Genomic DNA, 22,339 nt, shown 5'->3' with positions numbered 1-22,339 from the left:
CATAAAATGGTACAGCTCATTAACTACAACGGCACGGCCCATACAATGGCACAGATTATATATATATATATATATATATATATATATATATATATATATATATATATATATATATATATATATATAAGAATACAGCTCATAACTATACCAGTACCAATATCAGTACAGGATCATAACTGTACCAATACAGCCCGTATCTACAGCGGCATATAACATAAATATACTAGCACGGCTCATAAATACAGAGGAACAGCTCATGACTATATCCCTTGCTAAACCTGGACAAACAGGAATCAACACTGTGACGCTGAGATATCAACTTGAGCAATATTCAACCGTGAATAATTGTAAGTTATATTTGTCGAGGTCAACGCGTTAAAAACTAAATTAGCGATTGTAGTTTGTAGGAAAAAAATAATTTAATAAAATACTTAAAAAAAACTTTTTAAAAAACCACGTTTTTCTTGTGGACTAAAAAGTAGAAAATAACTATTTACATACATTTGATGACAAAAAACGTGGGTCGGGCAGATGGGTCGGGAAATTTGATGGTGAACGTACCCACGTTTTTTGTCATCAAATGTATGTAAATAGTTATTTTCTACTTTTTAGTCCACAAGAAAAACGTGGTTTTTTAAAAAGTTTTTTTTAAGTATTTTATTTTCTACTTTTTAGTCCACAAGAAAAACGTGGTTTTTTAAAAAGTTTTTTTTAAGTATTTTATTTTCTCCTTTTTAGTCCGTTGCTACACATGAAAAACGTGGTTTTTAAAAAAGTTTTTTATATAGTTTATTTTCTACTTTATCTAATGACTTGATTAAGTATGAATTGACTAAGTGTTTATAAATACACGGACTAAAAAAATCTTGAGCGACCAGGATTCGAACCTGGGTTGTCGCGGCCACAACGAGAAGTACTAACCACTATACGATCACGGCCAGCGCGCTCACATCGATTGGGGTCGAAGTAACTGTGTCGATAAGCCTCCAGTCTTGTCGGTATCTTTAGAAATCATGTCCTCAATTTTATGGTCCTTGGGGCGTAATTAAATTAAGCTAATTACGGTCTCTAATTGCTAGTTTTTATGATTGCATCTGAAATTGTTAGGCGAAAGTAGCATGCATGCCAAATTTCAGGTCTATAGAGCAATCAGAAGTGGGCTAATTTTCGATGTCAATTTTAACAACAAACACACGCGAAGCTGAGTTAATAAAAACGTGTTAAAAAGCTGAAAGTTTTAAAACCCCACGTTTTATATGTTCAATAGATTATGAGAAATGAACATACATTTGAAACTTCCAAGGGGGGTGGGGGGGTTGGAGTGCGGACACTGGTTATAGTATATATTTCTATATAAAAATAGAATATTAATACAATATTTATAACAATAATTCTATATAATTATTTTTATTTCGTTCCAGGAGGGATGGGGGGGGGGAGGGGGGAGCTGCCAGATAAACATTAGGGGAGGGGTCAATTAGTTTGAAATTTGTAAGTTAAAAGTTTACATCTTCGGAGATATCGACTGCCAATAAATTACGATACTTTTAGAAAAAAATTCAGCTATAAATTATCTATTCAACAATCGACACGCCATGTTTTAACAAGGAATGTATTGTAGGCATAGAACGGTGAGCTGATGAGCAGAGTTTCTTCCAAATCTTTTGGGGGGGGGGGGGGGAGTGAGGGGGGGGGGGGCTTTACTACCGCCCCACTCCCCTAACGAAATGGAATTTATAAAGAAAATATATACTTTTACCAGTGTCCGCCACCCCCTCCCCCTCCGGAAAATTTAGTCCACCCCCCCCCCCGGAAAATTTAGTCCACCCCCCCCCCCCGAAAATATCAAGTTCCTCCCCGGAGAAAAAAGTCTGAAAGAAACACTGCTGGTGAGTGCTCGTAGTTGCGAGTTCTGCCGAGATTGTTGGAGTCGATCAAAGCCTGCTGTTGTCAAATCCAGTGATCCACACCCTACGGTTTAATGTTTTCTTTATGTTAAGCGGCAACGTATCGCGATCGACAGGGTCTGAGTTCGAATCCAGGTGATAAATCAGTCTTTAGTGAGGCCATCTAAAGCGCTCCTGGACCCAATCAGCTCTAAAGGGGATCTGGCGGAAAATTAAAAGTCGGGATGAGCAGACTGGTGGCGTTACATGCCCTGGTCGCAAAAAAGGTGAACTCTGCTTCACCTGCAGTATTGACCATCAGTTCCAGCTTATAAAGTTATCTAGTTACTCGCTAACTGACAGTTTCTTCCAGGTATCTCTCCGCCCCCCCCCCCCCCCCTCGGAGAAAAAAGTCTGGAAGAAACACTGCTAAATGACTACGCCAAACTCCTAAACCAAAATCTACCTACCTACTCCTAGAAAGAAGAAACAGATTTTTAACTTTCAAAGAGCGATATTTGAAGCTGTCAATTTTACATGTATAGCAAACGTTAAGTTATTTGAAAAGTTAGTTTTGTAAATATATTGTCACTTAAGTTAAAGTATAATATATTTATTTATTCTTAAAATAAATAACTTATTCGTATTTTTTTTTTAAATAATTCAAAATCAGGAAAAGATCCCAAATTTAAAATTGCACTTACATCGTATTCCAGAAAAATAATGCCGGTAAGAAAAAAATAGAGATCTTATGTGTAGAAATCCAGAATGGGAAGAGCAGCGAAAAAAGCCACACACAAATGCATTCAAATTTGACAAATGGCTGTGATCCTTGGGCAGAACTGCTGGGCCACGGGAAGGGAGAAGACTGGGGTCCGCGGCTTACAATGGGTGCAGATAACAACGCCCTACAGTGAAGCCCGCGAGGGGAGTGAATGAGCGAGGTAAGGGAGAGAACTGAAAGGGGGGGGGGGGATAAGAGGAAAGAGAGAAGCGATCATTATCCAAATCAATACAGAGCCAGAAACTGTTTCGTAGCGAGTCAGACCAAACTGGGATGTGAAGAATCAGTTTTGGTTTTTTCTGGTTTTTTTAGTTTTTTTTTTTCTATTTGGCCTACTGTTTGACTTGCCATTTATGGGACGGGTGGTGTAAAGAAAAGAAAGTAATCTATTAGTTTGGGCTGTGTACAAATAGTCACAATGTAACCAGCTGTTCAGAGGCGTGGCTAGGGGAGGGCGGGTGGGGCGGCCGCCCCGGGCGCCGACCTTAAGGGGGCGCCGAAAGGGATAGAGAAATTAAGGTGAAGTATCTAATTATACACTGTCAAAGCTACGAAAAATAAACGACTACAAGGCTTTACATACCGATGTAACAACTTTGTGACACCGAAAAAGGAAATTTTACTGGATAGTAATTGGTAAGAAGCGCCCAAACCTTTCCAACTTGGTGGGGGGGGGGCGCTTTTTCACAGACAGGAATAACTATATATAGAAATAGGGGAGGGGGGAAAGACGCAAAATTGATATTCCGCCCCTGGTGCCAAATTACGTCGCTACGCCTCTGCAGCTGTTGGTTGGACCCAACACTCATGTCAACAAAGTAATGGGGGAAGGGGGAACAAATCCAAAGTTATATCATACTGGTAACGTTTGAAATAAAAACACGTAAAAATAATGGGGGTTTTAAGTATAGTAAATCGCGTGACCTCCTTTTACACTACTTGTTTACTGTTTTATTGAAACAAATATTTTTTAAATTAACTAAATCAACTCGGCCTTTAATGAATGTTTAATTTAATTAAAAAAAAGCATTGCATGAATCTTTAGTCTCCTGAAAGTGATAATAAATTCCCCCACATCACGTGAACAATATTCTCTCTTTAAAAAATGCGTGGTTGCGCGGACGCGCAGTTTTTGTACAATCAATAAAACATTGCATCAGTATTTAAAGGACCGTGCGTACAAAATACATTCTGCACACACGCTTTTACTCCTTAGAGTAAAAGTTACACCCCATCACCCTGCTGCACACGCCCTGCTTGTGCCCAATAATTAGGGTGTAGTACTAGGACCATGGCTTGATCATCCGATTTGTAAAGGCGTCCTAAGCAATAATGCCGGAGAAATTTATTTTCCCTTATCAATGTCAAAAGGGGATATAGCTTTGCCGAGGTCTTTCTTTTTAAATACCCACTAAACTTGACTAAGATTAGGATTAAAACGAGAAAAGGGCGATAAACAGCTTTAATTCTCATTTTGACGAGGCTACAGCAGTTGTAGTACCTGCAGCGCTGAACCGCTTAGTTGGTTATCCAAAATGTATTGTAAGTAAAACTTTTTCAGTTTTCATTTTCATTTAAAACTTCGGCTCCATGTTTTTTGTCGTGTGGCGTCAAAACGGCCAATGACAAAACGACCCCGACATAAGAGCCCGGCCAAATCGACCCCGTAAAAAGGGCCAGCAACAAATAAGCCCCGTTATTTTGGCCACCGACAAAACGGCTCCCGTCATTTCGACTCCTGACAAGTAGGCTCCGATCATTTGGCTCTCGACAAAAGGGTCCCAGTCAATACGGCTTCCGTAGAGACTAAGTCTCCCAGCGAAACGGTCGCATTGAATTTGACATCGCCCTGTGTGACCCTTTCATTAATTCTCTTCATTTAAAGTTAGCTTAGCCAACTCGTTTAAATAATAAAACGTATGCATCTATTGTTCGGCAGGCCTTATTTTTATACTATTTTATCTATTATAAGAAATAGTATGTTTTAAATATAAGGGTCATCTAGCTACGACTTCCATCAAATGAGTCGGTTATGGGCTGCTTTAACTCCGTGTGTGGGGAGAAAGGTCCTTGCTGAATATTTACCTACAGTATGCTTGTATGTTATCAAAACAAAATGCTGTTATCCTGTAAACATCATGTTATAACATACATTTACACTTCTGTGCTCGCTTTTAAGCAACAGATCAGGGGCGGAACTACAGTGCCGCCAGACCCCGCAATGCGGGGGGGCCCAGACCAATTGGGGGCCCAAAAATCCTGGCTAAATTATTTAAAAAAAAAAAAAAAAAATAGGTGGATGTCGAGTTATCTTTCTTCTACAGTTACAAACAAACACGATAGTCGGCAAACGTCTTTGAGAAAAATGCATTGACTATAGCTCGAGAGACCGCCAGACATATAGACAACTTCAAAGACGAAGCATCTGAAATTTGACTGTGCCGGTACGCTTTGAAATCGGGCTGGGGAAATGTTGCGGCGAGGCGACTATCCTGGTCTTCTAGACGATCGGAAAAAGTCGGCACTATTGATGTAGATGTTTATCGGCGCTTTCTTGTCCCCTTCCCTTCCCAACTCTCTCCCCCCCCCCCTCCCCCACTACCCCTCACTTCTACCCCTCACCACACCCTTACTCTTACAATAAGATGTAATGCATAGATTAACGAACCGTCTATGAACTGTAAACTGACCACTTCTGCACATTTTGTTAAAGACACTAGTCAGTAGTTGTTCATTTACCTGATGAACATGGGCGGAACTACAGTCCCGCCAGACCCCGCAATGCGCGGGGGGGGGGGGGGGGGGGAGGCCGTTTAGGGGCCCACGGCTGACCAAATTTTTTTTTTTTTAAATTTTGAATTTAATTTTTGCCTTAATATTTGGTTTGTAAAAGAAAAACACTGTAGCTGCGGTACGATTATCTTTATTTTACAGTCACTATACCACGCTCTTCCGCAAAAGATAAAATCCATTACACAAACTACAGTGTAAAATATAGGCAACTCTTCAAATTTTGAATGACTTCTTTGACTCGTTGCCCCCCCCCCCCTCCCTTTGATAGCTAAATAGAGGACACGTAACTGTTTGACCGATCCTCCAAAGTATACTGTGGCGGATGGGGCAGGGGATGGGGACCAAAAAGGGGGTTAAAAAATTGTCGACAAATTCTTTACATATTTAAAACAGTTATTTATAGTTGTATTTTTTAACCATCGTCAAGGCCGAGTTCTATTTCCCTACAATCAAACACACGCTGTCGCCGGCAAAATTCTTTTTAAAAAAACAACAAAGTCCATAGCACGAAGAGCCGCTACATATAAAGTGGGCTTGCAATACTTTCATGATGCGCAGTTCTTATTTGCGGCATTGGTAGGGGACCCGAAATCCATTGTACATTTTTCAATGTTAATATGTGTTTGTGATAGTGGTTGAATTTGTATCCTGTACTATCTTGTATCGTACAAATAATTTTAAAAAAATAATATAATACTAGAAACTTCAGTTTTATATACGTTTACTTGTTTTTGATTTTACAAGAAATATAGTAAACTTTTAAGGCCTATACTTCAAATTATATTATCTCCCCTGAGTAAGTTTTACAATGGGCGATGCTGACATACATAGATCAAGGCGTTTTGTTGTCCCTTTCGAGTTTTTTCCCGAGCCGACCCCTATCCCATCCCTCTTTCTCAACCTCACAAGTATCGAGGAGATAAATGTATCGTTTATGAACTACTTCCTAACCGTACGATTCACCACTTCAGCACATTTTGTCAGACACTAGACAGCACTAGATGTAGTCAACACATATTAATTTACTTTCCTAGTATTAGGCACATCTAATTCACAAAACAGGGCAGGTAAGATTATTTTTATATAATTATTTAGAAATTAATTAGAACGTTTAGAATTAATTGGACATTATTAATAGTCATTGAGGTGGGGGTGAGTGAGGGTAAGGCTTTTTGTTAATCCCCCCCTCCCCTAAATCAGAAGGTTATCCAACGCGTGACCTGGCCACATACAGTTGTACATGTGAAAAACATTTTTCTCTCTATTATTATTATGCATTACTGCATCATTCACCCAATCGCCATGAAAACTTGGGAAGCTGTTGAGTACAGCCCCGCAAAGGTTTCTGTCATAGGCCTAACTTTTGTACATATTTGAGTGGGGACCCCTAACGGAAATATGTGATTTAGCGCCCCGTGACCCTGCATAAGCGGATGAGGTTACTACTTGAATACAACTGGCGTCAGTGTCATCCTGAGCGCATCACATATGAGCAAGTTGGCCCCCACAGACAGTCGTTTAAAAGTTCCCACAACACTAGGAATAAGTCTCGCTACTACACTCGATGACTAAATCTAATTAGGTGTCGCACCAATGTTTCTTCCAGGGTAGACTGTTTTCGGGGGAGGGGAGGGGGGGAGCTCTGCCGGAAGAAACAATGTGTCACACCCATCACCCGTGCAGTAATGTAACCGGTAGCTCCAAGAGCCCCGTGACTCCCCTGACACCTGGGCCGTCGCTGAGGGATTTACAGCATGCCTTGGCGTGTCTAGTTGGTAGTGTGGACAAACCCGCGCCCTAAGATCAAAGAAATGAACTGCCGACATTGTTAACATTTAATTCAACTTCTGGAAAACAGGGCACACGGTTAGTAACGTTTTGATGAAAGCCTCAGTTTAGTGTGTTGGACTAGATATAGAAAGGGGCCAGCTCGTGTGTTGGAAAACCTCTGATTTATTCGTGTACCAGATGGAATTTTTTAAAAATTGAGAGCGAACCTTGTTTTATATATATATATATATATATATATATATATATATATATATATATATATATATATATATATATACATATATATATATATATAGGGGCCCAAAAAAAATTTTGGGGGGGGGGGGGCTCCGCCACTGATACACATGACATGTTGTTGTGATTAGATTTAATTGAATTTTTTTTTTCAAAACCCGATCAGGCCAAGAAATGAGTATCCTATGTTCGTATTGTGTGTTTATATATATATATATATATATATATATATATATATATATATATATATATATATATATATATATATATATATATATATATATATATATATATATATATATATATATATATATATATATATATATATATATATATTTATATATATATATTTATATATATATATATACATATATGGGGGGCCCAAAAAAAATTTTTGCGGGCTGGCCCATTTTTTCTAGTTCCGCCACTGCAACAGATCTTTACGGTTGTAAATAAAACATCAACATTTTTAAATTGGTGGAATTTAGCTTATGAATTGCTGTTGGTTCATAAAAAAGTTTTTTATTCGGGCATTTAAAAGATGTTATAGTGGTAGTGAAGATAGAAACTGCCCGTGGTTTGGTTGATTGGATATCTATGTCGAATGTCGTAGTAATACGATTTATGTCGTGAGCCCATTTTTCGGGAACCAATTTGTCGGGAGACGATATGTCGCTAGTCTACATGATGCGATTCAATTAGACGGGAGCCAATATGTCGGGGCCCTTTTAATGGGGCTATTTTGACTGGGTAGTTTTGATGGCTCCTTTTTAACATGGCCTTTTGTCATGTGCCGTTTGGCGGTGTACCGTTTTTTTTTTTTTTTTGTTGCCCACACTTAAAAGTAAAATAAAATTGTTGACTCCTTGGTCCAACCACCACAGGCAACAGTGGTTGTTAGGGTCGTTTCCAGTAAACTTTTTCCACCGCTGCAGGCCTAGGGGGGAAAGATATTCATATCTTATCGATGTGTTATTTTTAGCGCGGTAGCGGTGAATCATAAAAAAGTATGTACTGAATAGGCCTACGTATGCATGCATATTATTTTGCAAAATATTTCAATTTTACTATTACTTATAAAAAGAAATATTGTTAAGATACTAAATAGAGATGGATCTACCAACAAAAGGCCTATATTTTGTACTTACGGAATTTGATAAAAAGTCGTTTACTCTTAATTTCGAACTAAACTTTTTTTTGTATTACGTTTAATCTCTAATTTGGCTTATTTTAATAAGGACACGAGCGTAACAGAATCTGCGAAAAGCTACTCATTAAATTACTAAGATTGCTATGAAAATATCAGAAATTACAAAATCCATTCAGTGCTATATCTTTGTTTTAACACCTAGAGTTGTCGATCGTATACATTATTAAGACACATCGTTGTATGTTCATGTTTCCTTTGACCTTTCATTTAAAAAACTCTTAACCTTGATAGCTTGCCCAGCGCAATAAAAGACTAGGTCAACACACACCAACAAAAAAATTTACCCCCCCCCCCCCCAAAAAAAAAAACAACAACAGAAGAAACATCAACAAAAAAAAACAACTTATGCCGACTGCTTTAACTAATGAAGAGAAATGATGATCCCCAAGACTTTTTAAAATAAATTTAATCATTAATTTTCATGGAACAAAAAACAAAAATCAATCTTCAAACTTAGCGTTGATTAGATATATGAAGCTGTGCGACTTAAGCTAAGACAAAGCCCAAAAATCGTTTCATCCAATCCATTTTTTAAATTCAAAATACTTTAATAAACAGCGTACTGCAACTCCAGTACTGTATGTATCCTGGAGTAACAAATACAAAAACAAGCTTGTCTAAGAAGCTTACTTGAAGAAAGTATCCCAATCTTCTCCAAAATAAAAAGTCAGGTACATTTTAATAATATATCACCGTCCAGTATTCGCCCGAAATGAAACTGAAACAAGACACAAGTAAAAAGAAATACTAGATCTATGTACAAAAAAAATAGGCGTAGTCATGTTCTTTATATGCTACTCGCGGTGTCTCCTGTGAAATTATGGTGTTTGTAATTTAGTGGGTTTTTTTTTTGTGTCTTTTGTATGCGAAACCAAGCAGTGAGTATCATAGTCTTTGCCTATTTTCATTTTGTATTTTTTTTTAAGTACATGATTATTTAAACTATAATTTACAATTTTAAGAAGGATAATCAGACTAATAGATTAAAATAGTATTAAAGTTACATAGCTTTTATTTTTAAAAACAAAAGCGGCAGTCTTTCATTTTTTGGACTTGATAAAGCTGTAGCAAAAATATGTGTGACCGTGTTAATTCAAGTTAATTGTTATTGTCCCCCATTTTTTACAAACTGTATGCCTATACTATATGCCTTACTGATACTGTCACGATTGTAGAATCATTCAACCAAAAAATATCGATCCTACATATAAATACACAGTGAGGTGGGAGAAGGTGCCGTGTTCTAAAAATAGATATTGAATTTCCGTTAACTGTACTTTAGCCTAGCTAGACATGAAATAAAATAAAGGACTTCGTCTCCGAAAGTGTCGCACACACCCGGCCACGTACACCGTGTAACCTTGTCGGACAGCGTCGATAAACAACACACATAACGTGATATGTCGGGCAGATAAATGTATGCCGCCATGCTTATCAATATCACTGTCGTTGTTCCAATGGAATACTGAGAAAATGCAATTTCACACGAATCCGTATATATATATATATATATATATATATATATATATATATATATATATATATATATATATATATATATATATGGACATCAGGACAAAATATCCCAGAGACAAAGAAAATTGATTAATTCTGCTAGTGTCGACACATGAATATACGAGTATGCGAAATATTTAGCTATTTTACTTTCATCCAATATCTTGTTGCCTGGGCTTAAGTTAAATCTATTGCATTTCTGTCACCGAAAATTGGATGTTGTTTTAATTTTAACAAATTATCTCTCTTCGACAGTAGCTTAATAAGTTCCAAAAATGTGCCTTCACTTGGCATAGGTTCTACTAAGCCTTGGAACTCACGATGGTTCCAAACGCCGGCCGATTACTGTTTACTCTAAATAGAGAGTTCATCAAAAATACTTCAATATAAACGAAATTTCGTAAGAAAAAGTTTTTTTTCTGCAATCTTTTGATTTTCAGAGTTTCCATGTTACTTAGTTTGGTCGCGGCTTATGGCTAATTTTCTGCAACCCACTTTTGTACCACCTCCCCCCCCCCCCCCCCACGTATGATAGTTTTATAGTGACCACAGTTAATGGTAAAGATGTTTATCTATAGCCGGTTAATACAGGTCGATGAAGCATCGTTTTCTCTATATTTAGCAAGTTTGCTTCATGGCATCACCCCCTTTAGTTTAGACCTTTTAATTCTAATTAATTATTAATTTAACTGGCAAAAAAGCATTTTTCTTGTTTCAAATTTTTTGCCTGGGTGTCACCCCCCCCCCCCCCCTCCAGTCAATTAGTAGTTTAGACCTTTTAATTCTAATTAGTCATTAATTTAACTGGCAAAAATGTGTTAAGATATTAAGGGTTCCAGGCAGTGTTTCGGGGGGGGGGGGGGGGGGGAAGGGAGGCGGACATTTTTCGGGGGGGGGGGGGAGGAGGGAGGGGACACTGGTAAAAGTATGTTTTCTATATAAATTTCATTTCATTCGGGGGAGGGGGGGGCGGCAGACTTTCTTCGGGAAGGCGGAACCCCCATCCCCCCCCCCCCCCCTCCCCCCGAAGAGGTGCCTGGAAGAAACTCTGGTTCCACGAAATAGAAACACGTGTTATATTGCTTGGCGAACTTTATTACTATGTCGTGCTGTCGCATTTGAACTGTCACCAGTCACTAGTTCTATCGTCTACACCAGGGGTCTCCAAACTACGGCCCGCGGGCCGAATGCGGCCCGCGATGTCCTCTCATCCGGCCCGCGGAGATCTTTTTGTCCACGGAAAAACCGTTTGTTGGTGATGGCGGAGGAACTTAGCCCAGAAAAATCAAAGACATTTCTGGAAGAAACTGGTCCCCGAACTGAAATTTGATAGTTAATGCGGCCCTCGGACTGAAAAGTTTGGAGACCCCTTGTCTACACTGACAAAATCCGATCGCAAATAATTTGAGTCCGGTGTGCGTCTTGACCTCTTGGATCCTGAGAGTGACTCACCGAACCCCAGGGGTTCAATCGAACCCAGATCATGGGGACAATCTGCTAATGGCTTACATATTTATTATATGTGCTCAGAGTTTCTTCCAGGCATCTCTTCGGGGCATCTCTCCGAATAAAGTCTACCGCCCCCCGAACGAGATGGAATTTATATAGTAAACATACACTTTTACTAGTGTCCGCCGCTCCCCCAAAAAAATGTTGACCCCCCCCCCCCCAAATATCAAGTGCAGTTCCCCCCCCCCCCCCCCCAGGACAAAAAAAGTCTGGAAGAAACACTGTATGTGCTAAGTGCTAAAATTAGTCTGCAGTGCAAAAATTAGCATACAGTTCTACATCAGCCTAAATTTTTTTCACTGCTGTGAATAATTCTTTTAATTTTCAATTAAAAAATTAACAATGCGGTAAATTATTAGTTGTTTATATTTGACACTTATGCACCTAAAATCGCGCAATCGAACGTTAAATTAAATAATGCTATTTGTAATATATCATAATTTTAGAAATAACTGTTTTATTGAGGAATTAATTTTTTAAATGTCATATTTGTTTCAAAAAACCATAACTTGTATAATTATGTTTATAACATTTTTTATATTAACTTTTTTGGTAGTAATGAATGCTCAAGAGTGGGAAAAATTAAAACTCAATTGGAGTCATATCATTGATGTCTACCCAAGTTCAGTTTTGGGATATCTGTTCTCAGTAAGTTATTAACAGTTTAATTGGTAGCTTTTAATTAATTATTTTTAAAATGTGTATGAAAAGGTGTAAAGCAAAGTCCTTTGAGTTGTGTGGGAAAAGTTAAAATAAAAATTTTGCAAAAAATTGAAAGTGCATGTTTCTTGTAAGACTATAAAATAAAACAAAAAATGTTTTTAATCTTAATACCATACCTGGTCAACACAAATAAGAAAAATTTTAAAATACATTATAGCCTATGTGTTGTAAAATAATTTATCAGAAAATATTCTTTATATATATGTATATATATATATATATATATATATATATATATATATATACATATATATATATACATATATATATATATATATATGTATATGTACATACACACACACACACACATATATATATATGTATATATATATATATATATATATCTTATAAGATAGGTTAATATTTTATATATTTTATAATTTTCCTAAATAGAAAGATGTAATCACTCGACATGAGAAAATAAAAATAGAAGAATCTGGTACTCCTTCTCAGCAAATGAAAACACTAATTGATATTTTACAGCAGAAACCATCTGATAAGTTAGCATATAGGTAGTATTTTTTAAATAATGTAATATAATTTGGATAATGTAGCATAATTTGTATTGTAGACCCGTGCACAGTATTGAAAAGCTATTCCAGTGACTCGGCGATAAAGTCCTCGGCATTATAGATTAATTTTTTTTAATGAAATACTTTAGAACCAATATTGTTCAATGTTAAATAAAATTTAGAATTTTTAAAAATGTACATGTCTGTATTTTTTAAACCTTTATATTATTTAAAGGAATTTTCTTGATGCATTGCGAGGTGAGAAAGGAACAGCTTGGCTTTCTGAACAAATTGAGCAGACCTGTTCAATATCTGATACTTCTTTGGTGTCTCAACGTATGTTAGAATTATCTTTTCAATTTTATTATGTCTCAAAAAAGAAAAGTGGTATGAAATGCTGCGTTTTACCCCCACCCCCTCCCCACTGTCATGTTGTCAGAAAAAGTCCTTGCTAGTGATTAAACTTCACAAAAATTTAAATCTCAGTTTTTAAAAAAAGTTAGACAGTGGAAAATGATAATTGAACAAATAGTGAATTAAACAGAAAATTTTAAAGTAATAAAAAGAATGGATTTAGTGCTTAACATACAATGCTTTCATGTGCTGATGTCACAAAAATTACCTAATTTACTTTTTAGTCACAGAAAAGTTTTAAGATGTAATTGCCTAATGAACACTACATGCTGAGTGATAGATATTTGTGGAAATTAATATAAAAATAGCCTATATAACCATCTTTAATTTCTGTAAATCATAACATAAAACTGTTCCATTGGAATTAAACGTCGGTATTATTGCTGCAATTTGCAATGTTTTTAAGTTAGTCTTGTAAAAAAATATATTAAAGACATTTGCCTTCTCAAGCGGATCCCAGCATTCTAGAAGAAAGTGTTCGTGTCATGCTACACAAATGTTACGTCAACAAGGAAGGGTGCTCTACATTACTTGCTGACATAAGAGATACGCTGAGAGCAGAAGGTGTTTTTACAAGTAAAAATGAATGGAGTAATGACATACTCAAAACGTTTATTTGTAAAGAATTTTTGAGTGTTGAGACTATAAAGCAGAAAAAAAGGGAGGGCAAAAATGCTAAACATGTTTTGTATCCTTTTATAAAAGCTGAATGGGTTTTTTAAGGCAATTTTAATTGTGTTGTGAAATAGTAACAAAAAAATTAGCTTTGATAATAAACTTTGTGTTTTGGAAAATTAAATATATTAATTTTTAAACAAACAAAATAAAAAAAATGCAAAAAAAATTTATAATAGCATTTTTTTAAAACTTTAGATGCTAAAAATTAGATTTAGATACTATTTAAGTTGAGTAAGTATATTATGCTTATCTATGTAGAACATAACAAAATCTTTAGTAATTTTTAAAAAATCAAGCTCTAGGAATTCAATTAAAATCTTTTGAATTGTTTTTTAAAATACCATTTAGTAACAACTAAGAAAAAAGATCATTTAGTAACAACTAAGAAAAAAGATCATTTAGTAACAACTATGAAAGAGGTATTAATAATAGCCAACAGCCAATAGTTTGTGCAGTTGTTATCCTGTTGTCAATCATTTAGGTCATGCCTTCGGCCCACTAATAGGTGTTTTGGAAATCACAGCTCATTCAAAAGCCTTATGAATGACCAAATAAAAATATGAAGCAGACTTTCCATTTAATTCAATATAGTGTTTGACAATTTGCACCACATGAACTTTTTTAAAAAATATAATGTCAAATCAATTAGGCCTATATAATATTTTAAAAACTATTCTTTTATAATACAATAATAATAATTAAATAATTATAATACTAGGCCAAAGTTATACAATACTGGAATATGCACTTTTAAACTGGTGTTTTTTTAATAAGCAATATTTCTTTAAATGGAATACAGAGTTTTAAAAAATATAGGTAAAAAAGGTTCAGCTAATGCAGTAGAACCTAAGGGAGACAACACTTTATCAGGCTTAACTTCTTCTTATGGTAAGTTAAGAAAAGATTATTGTCTCAGTGATGTGGGATTTATTTTTCTTTTTTTTTTTCAGATGCTGTTTATATTAATATTGATTTGGGCTAATTTTAAAAATACACTGACTAGTTCAAATATAAGGAATTTAACTATTAGGTTGGTTGTTTGTTTTTTGTTCATTAAACTAGAATTAAATGTTCAATTTCTTTCAAGATACATCCTTGAAAGACATCCAAAATATGACACCTGCACAACTGAAACAATACCTCAAAGCAGTTTTTGAGAAAGATGGCCTTGATGCTGCTCCACTTGAAGAACTGGAGAAAAAAGGTGTATCTGGTAAAGTATTTCTAACCATGAAGGAAGCAGACTTTAAAAGTGAAATTCCTTCAGCATCCTTTGGTACCAGGCGTACTTTCTCTATCATCATTGAACAATATTCTCATCCTCGGGAGCAAAAACCACTGCCAGAATACTTTCGCAAGTTTGACTCAACTGTAAAACAGACAGACAAATACAATCTTGGTCGTTGTGTGGATGTGTCTCATAACATTGGAGCTAAAACAACAGAACCTGTCAAAAATTTTCATTTAGTTGATGAAAAAGATAAAGATAAGGCAATAGAATTTATAGGTTCTGAGGTGATTCCATTTCTTTCAGCTTGCCTAAATGATAGACGAAATGGAACGATTTATTTTGGCATCAGCCCAGAAAAAAGTCAAACTTACGAATGTGGAGAGATAGTCGGAGTAAATCTCTTGCAGCTTGAAGTACAGGCTGAGATCAATGATTTTATTAAAAAGTCATTTTTAGATAATCAAAAAAACTTAATTGCCAACACAGTGCGTGATGCAAAATTCATCCCAGTTATAGGGGCAACTAAAGAAAATTTGCATGTAATTGAAGTGGATGTAGTTCCTAGCAGTCGTGTTCTAGATAAGGATATCATCAGAACAAAGCTTAAAACCTTGCCAGTCTTTTTAAAGAAGCATAAGTGTAAAGAAGTGGTATTCAGATTTTCAGAGGACGGCCTCCCAGAAGTTGTTTTATCAGAAAAACAATATGATTATGAAAGGGATCACCCAAGACTTATTGAACAAAGGAAATACGAGGAAACTCAAAAAGCAACAGACTACACTCCGAATTTGAGAACAAAATTGTTAAACCTATTAACAGGTGGGAGCGAAGTAATACAAGACACAATATTTTCTTTTGTCATGACTAGTCCAATAGACGAGCATATGGACGTAGAGTATTTAAAAGAAAATATGTCATTTATTAAACACCTTCATCCAGAAATTGTGTTTGACTTTGATCCTGATGGTTCAACAAGTGGAATCTATAACAATTTAGACAACTTTCAAGAAGAAGAAATGAGAGTTTTGACAACTGATGATTTTGACAGACAAATTAAAAAATATAATGATTTTAACAAACTAATCGAAGGTCTCGCAAATGAGAACAGAATTTCATGGATGTTTTGTAATGGATACAAAATAAGTTTAATGGATGAAATGAGTCCAACAGAATGGAACAGAAAGAGACGTAAACCATTTCAAAATGCATTGACATTTTATACGGATAACTTTGATGAAGACAGAATCATTATAATCATATGTCTGTTCTCAAAAAACTATGAGGTGATGATAGAAGCTTGTGATGAAGTTTTGACCAAATTACCAGACAACTGGATACTTCTAGCTGAAAATGAACACATAGCCAAGTTATGGCAAGATCAGATTTTGGCACGAAATAGGGTAGAAAAAAAAGAACTTGGGCATAAATGTGTCATAGGAATGCCATGGAATCAAGTAAATACAACAATCACTCATGCTACTAAGACTTCAGACAATCATGATTGTTTTTTGCCATGTTCGACGGGAGGACATGTAGAAATTCGAGAGAAAAAGTTGAAGGACTGGAGTGATATAAACATTCTTTCTGCTGGAGACTTTCACATCCCTGATGATGGAAGAGAGAAGAAGAAAAAAGAAATAGAAGAGAAATTCTATCGCGGCGAGCAGGCAGACTGGTTGAATTTTTATTTCCATGACCAAGTATTGAAACGTGATATACATAAGGAGTTAATGAACAATGTAAGAAATGCTTTGGAAGGGAGAGGTAAAGATGAGGATGACAGGATTACAATTGTGCCAATTTTACATCAACCTGGAGCAGGCGGTACAACTTCAGCCAAACAAGTTCTGTGGGACATCCGCGAAGAGTTCAGATGCTGCATGGTGCTCACCATAAGTGATCAAACTTGCGAACAGTTAGATGAAATACGAAGGTATAATGACCATAACCCTAGACCACTTTTAATTTTAATAGATAATGAGGATGATGAACAATGTCTCCGGCTTAGAGGATCTCTTGAGGAAAAGGCAAGAAAGCGTTGGAAGGATTCAGAGGAGCCTTTTGATGTTTACTGTACCATCATTCAATGCATCAGAAGAGCATCTTTACCTAAGCAATTAAAAATTGGTCAGGTCTCTCTGAAACAAGAGCTAACCGCAGCTGAGCTTGAATGGTTCAAACAAAAAAATGATAACCTTACAAAAAGATTTGAAACAAATAAAGATACAAATGTAAACCCTAAATTTCTTATCTCTTTCAATATATTGAAAGAAAATTTTAATAAAGAATATGTTTCAAAAGTTGTAAAAGAATTTTCAGAGGATGTCAAAAAAGACTGGGAGGTAATCTTATTGAAAATCATTGCCTTACTAAATAACTATGATCCTGATTTCAAAATGATTCCAGTCGCCTGTTTAGATAAAATGGTAGAAGACCATCAAAGTTTTAAAAGGTCAAAGCTTGAATCAATAACTAGAAATGTTAAGTGGGAAGCAATATTAAGTCAAGGGGTAACAGTTTTATTAAATTTGTCTTCCAACAAACGCCAACCTTTTACAACAAAAAAAACTGTTAGAGTATTCAACAAAATAATAGCTCAAGAAATTCTGAAAAGAATGAAAGAACGCACTGAGCAGAAGGAAAGTGAAATTATGTTTGAATTATTACAATCTGGCGTTTTTGAACAAGAAAGTGTTGATTCAAGTCAACTGCAGTCAATCATTAGTAATGTAATGAAAAAAAGAGAATTTAAATCTGATGGTATAATAAAATACAAATTTTCAAAATTTGTTATGCATGTTCAAAAGACAGAAAGTTCTGAGCAAGCTGTGAAATTACTGGAGACTTTATTTGAATTAAACAAAGACCCATTCACTGCACAACAAATAGCCAGGTTTTATATAGATTTAAAAAACTGGGAACAAGCTGAACTTTTTGCAAAACGAGCAACTAATATGCTTGCAACAAATTCATTTCTTTGGGATACATATGGTCAAGTGTTTAAAAACCAACTATATGATAAAATTGCGTCTGAAAAAACATTAGAACGAACAGAGGGCTTTAAGGAAGGAGAAATTCATGAACTTATAAAGTATGCAGAAAAATGCATTGAATGCTTTAGAAAAGAACAAAAGATCAGTGAGAGGGAGATAACCACACATGGAGATAATAACTTTGCTGGTTACTTTGGTGAGTTGAGGGCAATAGTTTTACTGCTGAGTGCACTGAAGCTAAGTCCAGCTTTCTCCTCAGGGGATCTGCTTCACAGATATTTGGTAGAGCAGAATTTCAAACCACCAAGCCTGAGTTTTCTAAGCAGCAGTGAATGTGACTATTTGAAAAACTTAGAGAAATGTTCAAAGGAAGCCATGAGACGTTTGGATGAAGAATATCTACAAATTAAAGGAAATATAAATGTGGTGATTGATGCACCTAATTTTGAGTATGACAGACTATCACTTCTTGAGTTGAAAGTAAATCTTGATGTTTACTTTGCTGAGCAGAACAATTTTCTTCCTAAGAATCTGAGTGAGTCTGACCAAAATGAATATCGATATAGACGTGCAAGAAAACTTGGTGCAACTTCATTAAGCAGCCTACTAAAAATGAGACAAAATAAAGAATATGACAATTTGGTAGAAATATTTAAGCTAGTGCATACAAATATAAGTAAAAAAATGACAAACTTTGACAATATGAAAGCACTGTTGGATACAGTTACGGTTCTTTTGTTGGATCAAAATTTACCCAGAAATTTGAAAGATTTGAATTATGAAAATATTTTGGAATGGTCCAAAAGACTTTACAGCCTGGGTTTGGAAAAGTCAGGGGATAGACCATACCTAGAAACATATTTGTACTTTGTACTGTATAATTTTCCAACAGAAGAGCGGCAAGAAAAATGCAGATTGTGTTTGCCAAAGGATTTATCTAATGCACTCTCAAATTGGCATGAGGCCTTTCAAAGAAAATATCCAAAGTATGTCATGGAAGAAATATCTTTAAAAAGAAGAGAAACAACTTTATTTTTCCTAGGCAATGGTGAGCCATTGAAGGACATAGTTTACTATGAAAATTTGCAGATGATGAATGAGTATTCTCTTCAAGAAAAATGGCAAATCCCTGAAGTCAGAAAAAAACTTAGATTACAGACTGGGATCCTTGCAAATGAAGGAGAGAAGGTTACTTTACACATTACCACACCAGAAGGCAACACCTTTCCTTTGAGTATTTTGACATCTCATCGGGTCAACAGGAAAAATATGTGGCAGAAAAAGGTTTATTTTTATGTGGGCTTCAGCTTTTCAGGCCCTAGAGCTTTTGGTATGTCGGTTGATGAACCAGGGAAGATTGTTTCATCAGTCCCAAAGATTAAGTCTACTGAAGAATCAGGAAAGGATGGAGCTAAATCCAGATCTGGGTCCAGATCAAGCCCAAGAGTTAGACAGCCTCAGATGCTTGTAGATCTCTTTACACAAAGACACAAAATAGATCAAGACTTGAAAAAACTGCAGGTATGTAATGGATTTTCAAATATAATATAGGACTACCAATTTTTAAAATTGGTATGCAATAGAATGCTCTTAGCATTACATTAACCTTGAAGCTTATATTGTGTTCTATGAAACCTTGTAACTTTCAGGATACAGGGAAAATCAAGGAGCTGGAGAGAAAGTCAGAAGAACTTTCTTTTGCCATAAAGAAAATTATTGGAGAATAATAAGATGATATTTTTGTTTGAAACTTGTGTATTAAATTACAGTTTTTAGTGTTATTATTTTTTATATAATTATTGATTGTTCTTGACAAAGTTTTTTTAATTTATATCATGTGTCATAACTGAAAATGGTGGTCTGCTAAATAGTAAACTGGTCCTTTTTATTTGTAAGCATTTTTCACTTACTATTATTTGTGACTTCAGAACGTAAGCTAATTAAAATAATAAGGTAAATTTGCATATTTCAAATGTAGCAATGTATCTTAATAAAAAAATTTTAAGTAAGCATACACAAGTAGTTAGTACTTTAGTGTCAAACCCAAAAAAGTTAAACTGTAACCAACTTGCAACTTGAAGGAATCTGTTTTGTTACCCACAATCGAAATATGTAGGGCCTATGCAAGGAAAGGGATAATCTATTTCTACCACCTAATCTCAACCTAAAATTCTACTTTTGATAAAATTAAGGTGCCATGAATGAATATTTGTTTAAAGTCTTGTTTGAATGGTATATATTTGATTGATTTATAAAATGTTAGCTGCAAATACCAGATTTCACTGTGAATAAATAAAATTACTTTGTCTTTTATTAGTCAAATGCTTTATAAATTTTTTATTCGGTTTATGAAGTTTTTTTTTTCATCTTTCTTAATATTTTTAGTGAGTAGATTAACATAGTTGTGAAGTTGTGTATAATAAGTTAATAACTATAGGGCATAGTCAAATAGGTCTAAAGCCTATTATTTGTTGTTTTTTTTAAATATCGACTGAGGTGTTTCTTTAGGCATCCTTTGGTGGTGGTGGTGGTGGTGGTGGGGGGGGGGGGGGGGGGGCACCTCCTACCGAAGCAAATCAAAATTTACAAATAAGAATAATTAGAATATGGATCTAGATATAAAATCTAATTTTTTTGTTTTGTTTTTCTAACTAGAAATAAATATTGTTGGTAGTTTAGATTTGGCTTAAACCTAGGGTTGCTTTTTGAAAATTCTTGACAATTGGTGAGAAAAGCCGACTGATACTCTTAAAAATTTCTGCGAGAAAATTTCTAAAAGTTAAAATAAAAACAAGCGGAGAATTTTTGAGCAGCATATGATAGATCTACACATTACAACGGAACTAGTTTAGAGTGCGCGGGTCATGCGCAGGTGCTTACTAATGGGATTTTTTAAAATACCCTTGTTTAAAAAAAAAAAAATTCAGGACAAAATTAATAAACAAGCTTACTTAAATCAAGCGATACAATTTTTTTAAAGAGTTAGGACTCAAACGATCTGTCCACGACAATGGGCAATAATCTACTTTTTACTAAACATACCGGTGCGGAGAATGCAGCAGTTGTGGGACTTGTAATGATAACCGTCCACAACTCACTGAAGCTCAGTATTATGTCAATATACATCTATATTATTCTATATCATACATATTTAAATTATCTTAAAAAATGACACCTCGTGTCAGACACGCAACTACACACTTTTCATGTTAGCTAAGAGCACCCAAACTCATGAAGGATCACTCTCTGTTTTACGTTATTTAACGACCGCCTTCCCCAACTTAACTATAACCTTTGTATTGGTTCACGTTATTAGAGCATCTGTAAGTAGCATCTGCATGTAGCAGTTGTTTTATTTCAGAGTTTTCTCCTAAATGGGTTGCTTGGGGTTGCACGCACTACCTGCCATGCACCAGTTAATTTACAATTAATTTAGTAAAACAAATTTTGATTTTTTTAAATTTAAAGGGCATTTCTCTCTTGATAAGTTTTTTTAAATATTTAAGTTAAGATGCTTAGATTTTTTTTCCTTTTAAATTTTGCAGATTTTTTTTTGCAAGTTGCTGAGTTATTCTTTTGCAACATATGTTCCAACTGCTGTATAAAGTAAATGCTAACTTGTTCATTGTTGCCTTCTGTATAAATAAAGTGATTCTTATTGTCAGTTTCTCAAAAAAAAAATATGTAGGTTATTTGTGTAATACCATGGGACGACGTGGTCTAGCGGTGGAGCGTTAGACTGCTAACCCGATAGTTTCGAGTTCAAATCAGGGTTCAAGTTAATGGAACGTCCCTGAGCCTACCCAACGTTAGGGAAAGTAAAGGCGGCTTAGCACATTATCCTTTATATGCCGAGGTCAAGAAACATGAACACTTCATCTGCCCAATAATAACTAATAAGTAAATGCCTTTCAGATGATAAAATAAACTAAGTGTAAGCAAGATCTATAATTCAGTATAAATAAAACATTTTTAGGGCAGAAGCAAGTGCTTAATCTAAGTAACTGAAACCTTCAGTTAAAGAATGAATGAAGATTTTGTAAGTAAATTGTAGATAAACTGCATG

The 22,339-nt window shown here is 35.3% G+C and overlaps 1 protein-coding gene across 1 annotated transcript; it reads left to right on the top strand.

The window, feature by feature from the left end:
- Positions 1-9,491: 9,491 nt before the first annotated feature.
- Positions 9,492-20,556, top strand: LOC131955822 (sterile alpha motif domain-containing protein 9). The gene is made up of 8 exons (XM_059320104.1): positions 9,492-9,576; positions 12,279-12,370; positions 12,839-12,957; positions 13,193-13,293; positions 13,822-14,059; positions 14,849-14,937; positions 15,137-19,794; positions 19,923-20,556. The coding sequence occupies exons 2-8, from the start codon at positions 12,281-12,283 to the stop codon at positions 19,998-20,000; spliced, it is 5,373 nt and encodes a 1,790-aa protein (XP_059176087.1). The 5' UTR covers positions 9,492-9,576; positions 12,279-12,280; the 3' UTR covers positions 20,001-20,556.
- The last annotated feature ends 1,783 nt before the right edge of the window (positions 20,557-22,339 follow it).

This window comes from Physella acuta, unplaced genomic scaffold (genome assembly GCF_028476545.2).
Source record: "Physella acuta isolate Inbredline_101_S28 unplaced genomic scaffold, ASM2847654v3 ptg001107l, whole genome shotgun sequence".
In the NCBI taxonomy this organism is placed as follows: domain Eukaryota; kingdom Metazoa; phylum Mollusca; class Gastropoda; family Physidae; genus Physella; species Physella acuta.
The sequence above is the reverse complement of the archived record's forward strand: the minus strand, read 5'-3'. Positions and strand labels throughout refer to the sequence as shown.